We start from the raw sequence: 10241 nt of genomic DNA on the forward strand, positions 1-10241 counted from the left end.
GAATCCAGTACTCACCACAGTGGAAAATTAAGACCCCAATTTTAAGGTATCTATGACTTAGTCATATTTGAGGGAAAGTCTCCACAACATGTGATACTGGGGTTTTCCTGTTATGATCTATTCCACAGAAAACGTTCCAGACCTCACAACTGAGGCGTCCACCTAATTTTTTAAAATAATAATGAGACTTTTATAAAGAGACAAATTATAACTCTCCCACTCTCAGTCTCTGCAACACTTGTTTTAAAACACTGGTTTTCATGGCCAGGCTGTATCCAAATATGAAGTGTCATTTTGGATGCTTTCATTTCCAGACCACAAAAAGCAGCTTTCCCCCCAGGAAAGCTGTACATGGAGTACCTGCATTAGCAGATGGCACACGCCGCCTGGTCCCTCCTCTGGCACTCCCACACCTCCGGGGGTACCTGCAGAAGGTAGCACTGGCTATTTAAAGGCTCCTGAGATGCTTACTAGCACAGTGAGGTAAGTCAGCTTGCAGGTGAGTTAGAAATAAAGCTGTGACCAAAGTGAGCAGAAAGAAAACCCTCTTGAAATATAAAGATGCCTAAATTCATTGTTAACACAAATGTAAGCAAGGATAAAGTTCCAGAGTCTTTCACAGGGGAGCTCACCCAGCAGTTATCAAAAGCAATGGGCAAACCAGCACAGATAAGTCCAGATGCTCAAACGTTTTCTTTATTTAATCAGCTGTGCATATGCAATGAGCTATTTCTCAGCAATAGCCTCTAAAAACTAATACACCTTACGACTCACTAGTATTTAGAATCTTCTCTCTGTAGAAATGTCAAATACTTGCTTGCTGTAACTTAGCTCTGATGAGGTCTTAAAATACTTGAAGTATTTAAACTAGCTTTGTATATGATGGTATTCCATGCAGGCTATATATTTACATGTAGGCTATGTGTAGCTACAGACTTTAAAACAGTTGTATGTGGTTGGCTGTTCTCATCAAATTGATTTGGTGTCCAGATAAAAAGCCAATCGACATGGAGAAGCCTGGATCCTTGTCTCTTCCAGGCAGTTTGTCTGTTTGATAAAGGGGCTCCTCTGTCTCTAGGGACAGTAACGGAGTCCTATGCAATCAGTTGGTCTCATTAAATGTAGGAAATCAATCTCTGCCACATTTGACCAGAGTTACTTCTCTCAGGGAATAGTCAGAAGTATGTTTTAGGCTTGTATAAGTCTTGTCTCCACAGAAAGCAGGCTTAACTGTAAATGAGAGTAAGACTTCTTTTTTTCTCCAACACATACAGTAATATAATGAAATTCTTATGTAAAACTGATGTGTTCTATCTTTCCTCAAAAAATATTTTCTTAAAATCAGTCTAGCAAAAAAGTATTTGCTATTGGAGGGGGTGGGGGTGTGTCAGCTGGTGGTTCTTGCATAACAGCTCCTGAATATAAAGCTAGAGGCCAGGGCTGGGATGCAGCTGGAACAGGTTTGTGCAGCCGTGTGGAAGGGATATGCAAGGGGACTTAGAAATATACAGGGAATAACAAAGAGATTTTGGTTTTTTCGAAGAGGACATGCAAGCTCTTCGTGACAAAGGAGGCAATAGGAAAGCAAGAGTCTCTTGGTTATAACACAGAAAGAAGGAAAGGATTAGGGTAGGCTGGAATGCAGAGCCTTCCTCTCGCAGGAAATGGTACCATTTAAAAAAAATCCTTATTTTTATTTTTCATCGAGTAGGTTTTTTTTCTACTGGAAATACTGTTTCAAACATTTTCAAACTGATCTCAGAAGAAAACAATGTTGGTTAACACTTTTTTTTTTTTTTTAAATAATCTGTTTTCTGGGGCAGATGTTAAAGTCATATACGTACCTTCATTTGGCATAAAGTTTAGAGCACAGGGTGTCCAGCCAGAGGAGAACAGGTTCAAGCAGGTGATATCTCAGCAGGATCTCCATGGCTTATCCTGTACGGCTGTGGTCTGATGCACTTTGCACCCAAACAAGCTGGAAATGACGGCCAAGACTAATTACCCAGACAACTCCTGGTACTCAGGCTAGCTTGTTTTACCAAGAGGGTTAATTGCTGCTGAGTTCTAATGATGCGCTGCTAATAAACGTGGGTAAGAAGAGAACAGAAGCTAGATGGATGCCAAAGGAACTGATCCCTGGATTCCCCAGTGTGTGGATCTGACACTGTGTATTAGCAGCAGGGAAAATTGCAGCCTGGTCATGAATATTAACATAGATACTTTCTTCTATTTTTCCTACTATCAAGAACAAAAGTAGGATTAGGCTGTATTTTGTTTAATGAGGAGGATGTTGATTTAGACCTCTGCTGTGTCAGTTCACATTTACCTCAGCAGGGCAGACTGCAGCAGGAGCCAGTGAGGTGCGAAATCTCTCTGGAACGCAGGGCAGCAGCGATGCAATCACGCACCACCGCTTGCACCCGACCTTCCTGCACAGGCAGGGAGAGTGCCGTGGCTCGGAGGAGATTTGGGAGGTATTGCAGGCCACCGAGCTCTTGGAGTCAGTAAAAATGTTACTGCTGGGTCCTCCTTTCCAACAGTGCACTTGAGCTGAGCATCCAGAACCCATCTCTCAGCAGTGCATGGTGTTCACAGGAGCAGTTGTCAGACACTCAGCATTTCTGTGATTGCCTCCTCGAGAGCAATCCCCATGCATGCCTCTTGCCTGATTTTGAGTGTTTCAGCAGAATCTGCTTATGTGGTGGACTCCAGACCACCCAGTCACTTTTGCCCTGGGCTTCACGTGTGTTTGGGTACAAAAGCAGAGGATCTGCTGCCGGAGGCAGTTGCTCAAGCCTGGAGGTGGGCAGCCCAGCACACAAAGTGCTGTTGCTTCCCCCGCAACTGTCCTTAATCAGCCAAAGCAATTATTAGGAACCAAGACTCCCAAGCCTAAATAGTATGATGTCTTTGTACTGGCCCTTGACACAGCAGTGAACATCTTAGAACAGAACACAAATCTGCACAGTAGGACGTCAGCACATGAAAGCCTCGCATGTGGCAGGCAAGGTGTGGCAGCAGCTCTCCAAGGAGAAGACAGCAGACAGGGAAGGATCTGTGCTGCAGGGTAACTTAATAAGAACAAGGGTGAAACTATTTGCATTTTAGTGAAAAGCATCTCTGAGTGCCTGGGATGTTTTGGTTTATGTGCTGCTAGAGCTTTTAGTTAAGAAGATAGCCATTCTGCAACAGATGAAAGAATTGTGATGGCAGTGACCATTCCCAAATGGTACATCACAGGAATATGGTTGTATTTCATACCTTCTCACCTTTGTGACTTGCAGGAAAATACTTAGGAAGCCTAAAAGTGCAACAAAGTACATGCAGGAAAATTTGAAAAGCATAACTGATAGCCATGCACCTATTTTTACCACAGTTTAGGGACACAAACACCTTCTCGGATTTTCAAACCCTTTCTCAATATGCCAAAAGAAAATAATATTCCTTTTCATCTTCTTCCAACAGTATATAGCAATACAGATCTCTCCTGATCAGGTGATATCCTTTGGTGGCTCCACAGACCCCTGTGCTGTGTGCTTTCTCTACAGCATTGGCAAGATAGGGGAGCAGGAGAACAAGGTCTACTCCAGATTGCTTTAAGACCTGCTGAACAAACAGCTGAAAATACCATCTGACAGGTGAGCTTATACCACAACTTGTCTGACAAGACTTTAGACAGATTGTTAAAACTGTTAATCCCAAGCTTGGCCTTTGGTGTTCTTCTATTAACATGCTGCTTGAAGAGGCTAAACGCCAAGCGCATAGAGCAACTCTCCAGTTTAAAGGAGGAAAGGAGCAATTGTATGAGTTGCAATGCAAATGCCCAGAAAGCATAGCATTTCTTAGTTAAAATAACAGAGGTTCAGGCATTGCATGAACCCACAGATCTCACATGTGCAAAAGCCCAGGTACAGACATAAGAATTGCATCCTGAGATCTTCTTAAAACAAGAAGTAGAAAAAACACAGGATCTCCAGGATGCAAGTAGGCAAGTGATTAAAGGGGGGCAGGAGGAGGGACTGCAAGGCCTGGTAAGTGTAAAGCCACAGGGGACAGTCTACAGCCTGGCTGTGTGTGGCCTGTTGCAGGAGCACCCTGGCCAGCCCGCAGCACTCTGCAGCTCATGTGTCTGTCTTCCCTTTCAGAATTTATGTCAGCTTCTTCGACATCAGTGCTGGCAATGTGGGCTGGAACAACACCACCTTTGCTTGAGGTGCCCTCCGGTGGTAATAGCTTCTTCCTGAACCCTCATCGCAGTTTTTGAGCCCTGCAGCTCTAGCCATGTTATCCGTATCTGGCACAAACGCAAACGGCAGCAGTACCTTAGCTGCTGCCACCCACTGCTGTTTTAACATCTTGTCTGCTGCTTAAATAAAAGTAAAATTCCAGCAGGAGCCCTATGACTGAGAATGTCTTGTTACTCTGGAAAGGCCTGTGGTTGAGATGGAAGGTGTCTGCTCAAAATATTCTTAACAGAAGCTTTTCTTTTTTACAAACAGTTAAGTCTTTTGTGTGAAGATGAACACTCCATTTGGATATGCCTTTGCTCTGTTCATGCTCAACAGCCTGGACAAATTTAAATAGAATTATCCTGACCTGATTTCAAAATACATTTAATTCAATAGATGTGGCTATCAATGTGGCATACAGACCTCCCTTCAAAAGGAGGAAACACATGACTGCGTCTTATTTAAAAGGGATAGATTGCAGTCCAGGTCCTCCTTAGATCTAACACTACATAGACATCCAGCTGCTTAGCAGAAACACTTGTGCTGTGCATCCCTCGGGGCACAGCATAGGCAGAGGGCCTAAGTGGAAAAACCCACTGTTCACTGTTCTGCCCTCCCCTTTTCATCCATTGAACAATTTGCAGTGACAGTGAAGATCAGAGCGCAGCTCAAAATGAGGCAGAGGCACAGCGAGACATTCCCAGAGGCCAAAGTGGTGAATTATGAAAGGAAGATTTACATATAAATATTTATTATTCAAGCCTTGCGTCAGATAAGATCATTTGCTTCCAAAGTAAAATAAAAAGATGGAGTACAGATATGTTCCCTGAATCTCTAAAGTTAGGTGTATTATGACCTTTTTTTTGGTCTCGAAGAACCAACCCCATCACACCCCTGTTTGAGCTCTACTGTGAACATCCCATTTTGCCCCATCACATCTTCACTTTGCAACCACAGTCTTTAAATACAAGCCTGCACCTCAACCTGCAAAAAATGCTTTGTTGGGATAACAAATGAAAGTTGCTTTGGTGAATCAAGGCAGCACAGCCAATAAAGCAATGTGCTATTTAGTATCTAAATAGAGTATATCTTATTAAATACTGTTCACTTAAAGCCTTGCCAAGCTGCCCATTGAAGCATGCCATGAGATACACATTCTTTTGGCAGAATGGCTACAAAGGCCCTAAACACAGCAGGACCTTCCATGGGGAGGCAGTTTCCTTTTCCAGAAATCAACCTGCTTTCATAGAGCCACTCGCTCAGAGAACGCTGCCTCTGCCTGTTCTTGGAGCCACAGCACCAGCATTCTCTGCTGCTCTCCCAGCTCCTCCTCCCTGCTCCAGGTGCTCTGGTTTTAACGGGGATGTAGCTGGGTATGTACTAATACAACCGCAACCTGTGAATGCCCCCGCTCTGCTATTTGCAGTCAGGCTCCAGTAAAGCTTCAGCCTGCCCCACATGTCTTCTGAAGCCTTTCTATGCAAGATGCTTTCAGAATTAATCTCAGAGCATCCAGACCCTGAAATGTGTGTTCCTAAGGCACCTCATGGCACGAGCACAATTAAGACCACCTCCACTTGCTAACAAGTATACTCTCTAACAGGGAACGTAAAAGCTGCCTTTGCTTCTGTCTCTGGCACATCATCAGAATGCTCTCTGGTATATTTCTGTAAAACATTTTACCTTTCAGTTTTTTCTCTTAGACACATTTCTTCATTGTTCTTATTTTAATCACAGGCAATTCTGTTTTAAAACAGATGCTGTACATCCAGAAAATGTATCATGAATGCATGAGTGTGGTGCAACCACTTGAGGGGTATGCAGAAGCACATTGGTATTTAGTTAACTTCTAAAAATGCATTTTTGGAAGCTATGAAAATGTACACACTGCATTTTCCTTTGTCAAGGAGCCAAAGGAGAATAAAATTGCAGATGTCTCGCCACTCTGTGGCAGCAATGCCCACGCTCTGCTACTTTTGGCCTGGCGGCCCAGAGAGCAAGCACAGCGGTGGTGCCAGAATCCCCACCCTACCTCCATGCAACAGCTCTGGGAGGCAGGAAGGTGGGAGGAATAAGTGGAACTACACAACAGCAGGGAACTGACAACATTAGTTCTTAATAGCACTGTCAATTGCTAAAAAAAATAAATGCTTCAGTTCTGACACTTCTCAGTGCTACAGCCTGTGCCACTCCAAAACCTCGCCATACCATTCCTTACTCTTTGTTCAGAGCTATGTGTGTTCACACGTGTAACATGTACATATGGTCAAGCGTTCTAGCAGCAGCAGTGCTTGGACTTTGTTAAAATTAACACATGCTCGATTCCTGTGTGTAAAAGATTTGCATAGAGAGGTCTGGGCCTGATTCTCTTCAGCCTGCCCTGAGTCACTGCAAGTCATGGCAGCATAAGAGGTAGGGTGGGGAGATGAGCCTTCTGCAGCCTACGTGCATCGCATCACACAGCCCAGCGTAAGGCTCATCTCCCAGCCTGCCTCTCACCTCCGAATAGACATGCACCATTTCGTTTCTAAGGAAAAAAAAAAAAGATATCACTTCTGCCTTTTTCAAGTAGAGAAATACGATGTGAAAATAAAGATGCTGTGGAATAATAGATTACCCTTCCATTTGATTGAAAAACGTTAGAGAATAATTAACATGCCAACAAGTCAGATGTTTCTGCTTACATTGTGTTAAAGCTATACACACGGTTAAAACAAAAAACGTACAAATGTGCTTTTATTTTGCAAAAGAAGATAATTCCCTTCGGAGCCAAGGCAAGCCCCTTTTGGCCCTGATCCTGCAAAACCTAAAGCGGTAGCATCACATGCGTGGATCCCGGGTTATGTATGAGCTGCCCAGCGCAGAAGGGCACAGTGCCAGGGACGAGCACTACAACAGAACTTCAAAAATGCTCAATAGTAGTAACAAAGCACGCGAATACCGGCGGAAAGTGGGGGCAGTTGTGCCCGGAACGCTGCGGCGGGAGGGAGGCCGTAACCCGCAGCAAGAGCAGCAGCCGGGGGGGCCAGTCCCGTCTCCCCCTTCCCTCTCCCCGCCCCGCCGGGCGCGGTCCCTTTAAGGCCGGCGCTGCCCCGCACAATAAAAGCGCCGCCGCCGCCTCCTCGCTCTATTCTGCCGCCACCGCTCTCGCAGTTTCCGCCGCTCCGCTCCCGCCATCCGCCCCCCGCCGCCACCATGCCCATGTTCACCATCCAAACCAACGTCTGCAAGGACGCCGTGCCCGACAGCCTGCTGGGCGAGCTCACCCAGCAGCTGGCCAAGGCCACCGGCAAGCCCGCGCAGGTGAGGGCGGGCGGCGGGGCCGGCGCTGCCGGAGGTGGAAGGGGCGCGGGGGCAGCCCCGGGCCCGGGGGTGGGCTGGGAGCCAGGCGAACGCGTGCGCGGCGCCCGGCAATGAGGGGAGAGACCCGGCGGGGCGGCCGCGGGGCTGCGCCCGCTCTGTGCGGCCCGGGAGAAAGCGCTGGTGTCCGCTCCCCGGGCCGGACTGCCCTGCGGCCTCAGGCCGGGCGGCTCCCGGAGCCTGACCTGCAGCGATCTCGGTGCTCCGGCAGCTACAAGGGCGGGGATTTGTTTGTGCTTGTGCCCGGGAGCCGGGATTTCAGCCGCGGAGCTGTGCCAGCGGCACGATGGGGACGGGGTGGTGTCTGCCAGGCCAGCGAGGCTCTGGCGAAGCCGAGAACAGCTCGAGGAGCTCCGCTCCCGGCTACTCCAGGTTATCCCGGGCCAGGTACAGCGGCTTTCAGGCCAGACTGCTGCAGCCTGAGAAACCAAAGCGCGATAAGGCTGAACTGCAGACGGGCTGGGTGTCTTGTCAGTGATTTGAGGGAGTGACACAAACACCATTTTAAGGCCTTTATCTCCCGCCATGTGTGCTTTGCCCTGTGCAGCGGCGGTGCTGTAGTGGACAGGAGCTCCCGTCCCACCTGCAGCTTTACACAAACACAACCCTTGTTCCTAAAGGTGAGAGCCAGCCTGGGGGACCCCCGCAGCGTGTGCTGCCATGGGCAGTACAGTACACAATTGCACTGCTCGAAGTTGGTACCTAAAGCAAGTTTGCGTAGGAGAGGGAAGGTGATATGCTGTTAATGTTTGCTCTCTTCCCGCAGTACATCGCTGTGCACATCGTACCTGATCAGATGATGTCCTTTGGGGGCTCCACTGATCCCTGCGCGGTCTGCAGCCTGTACAGCATTGGCAAAATTGGAGGGCAGCAGAACAAGACCTACACCAAGCTCCTGTGTGATCTGATCTCTAAGCACTTGCATATATCTGCAGACAGGTAAGGCTGGGACATGATGTTATTAACTGGCTCTCTGAAACTGCTTCGATAAGTTCATTTAAAAATAGCAAAAGCCAGGAATAACTCCATGTGATTGAGAAAATACAAAGTGATAATTTGTAGTGTTTTCATGTCCACTTAAGAGTTTGATGCCTACATCTTTCCCTTGAGAGTCCTCCATTAAAGGGCTTCCTATTCTCTGAGTACTGAAAAATTCCAGAGGACCAACAAGTTGTACACGGTGCTTTTTTGCTGCTGAGGTGTGATGTCCTTTGGTGATGGGAGGCTGGAGGCACAAGGCAGGAGCAGTAACAGGCTGGAGCTGATGGGCAAAGAAGAAACCAGCAGGTGACCAGCTCCCTCATGGGCCATGGGGCCTTGGGAGAGCGTCTGTGCAGCAGTGAGACGGCAAGAACCTGCTGCCACTGATGTGCTGGGTCTGGAAGTGAGAAGTGCAGAGCCAGCCCTGAGGGCCTGCTTGGCTTTTGTAAGGCTGCCTGTTTGACATGTGTGAGGGACTGCAGTGCTCAGGAACAAAAGGGTTTGATCTCTGAAGATTCTTCTGAGATGCTGCTGACCAAATACTGTCTGGTGCCTGAGCAGACCCTGACTGAAGAGTTGGTATTTTAAAGAAGGCAAAAGCACAGCTCCAGGGACTCCAAAGGATATTGCCTGTTGGATGCTCTGCCAGAGAAGTCAGCTAGATCTCCATAAAAATGAAGCTTGACATTTCTTCTGAGGAACAGGAAGCACTGTCCCTGTTGTCCTGTCTCATTACTTTATATAAAAGTACATAACAAATACTTATTGTGTGCTCCTGTGTCTCTTCTGCAGGGTGTATGTCAACTACTTTGACATGAACGCTGCCAATGTGGGCTGGAATGGCTCCACCTTTGCGTAGAGCTCTCCTGTCTGTGAAGAGGCTGCTCCTGGACTTCCCCCCATCCTGCCCCTTAGCAGAGACCACCGCACAGATGGCCCCGTGTTGCGTTTTGTACACTCTCACAGATCGATGGCTCCGTGCTAGTGTTTAAATATTGCTGCTTCAACATTCCTCTGTTTTCTCTGTGTAGAAAACAAATAAAGATTTAGAAATAAGCTGTCTGGTGTAGGCTTTGCAGGTTGGGGATGGAGTTGTGCAGTCAGCACTGTATGTTGTGCTCTGCTGAAGCGAACAAAAGGAACACTTCGGGTTTGCTTCTGTTCCTCAGACATGGTATTTCACAGCATGGTCAGACTGAGTGGCAGGTGCCTCACTGTACTCCAGGGTGATTTGTACCTTGCTGGGCCCCAGAGGCTGTAGATGCCCTCAGGGTTTCTTGTTGCTCTGAAGTTTGGATTTGTTTTCTGTCCTCTCCATGGCCACAGTGGAAGCAGTCCTTGGGCCAAACCTGTGTTTGCTGCTTCGGGGAGGCTTCCCTCCACCTTGGGTTGAGCAAGCCACTGTGGCAAGAAGGGCTGAACCTGAGGTGAAGGAAAGTAGAATAATAAAGCATTCCTGCCATCAAACAGGCAATGCCATACATAAATATGCATGTTCCTTCCTGGCCACCATCAAAACTCAGTCAAGCTAGTTACCTTCTGCACGGGCTTTTTGTCATAGTCTCCAAGAACCACCAGACTAGAGGGGGGAGGTTTTGCTTCCTCCTCTGAGGCTGCTATGGATGGCTCATCCTTTGTGCTTTGATTTCCTTCAGCTCTTTCACTGTC

At 47.4% G+C, this 10241-nt stretch overlaps 1 protein-coding gene across 1 annotated transcript; it reads left to right on the forward strand.

Moving 5' to 3' along the window:
- Nucleotides 1–7427: 7427 nt before the first annotated feature.
- On the forward strand, nucleotides 7428–9528 carry MIF (macrophage migration inhibitory factor; the record flags this gene model as incomplete). Its single annotated transcript, XM_080355503.1, has 3 exons — nucleotides 7428–7535; nucleotides 8359–8531; nucleotides 9366–9528. The coding sequence occupies 3 exons, from the start codon at nucleotides 7428–7430 to the stop codon at nucleotides 9430–9432; spliced, it is 348 nt and encodes a 115-aa protein (XP_080211629.1). The 3' UTR covers nucleotides 9433–9528.
- Between the last annotated feature and the right edge of the window lie 713 nt (nucleotides 9529–10241).

This window comes from Nesoenas mayeri (genome assembly GCF_963082525.1).
Source record: "Nesoenas mayeri genome assembly, chromosome: 17".
Taxonomy (NCBI): Eukaryota; Metazoa; Chordata; class Aves; order Columbiformes; family Columbidae; genus Nesoenas; species Nesoenas mayeri.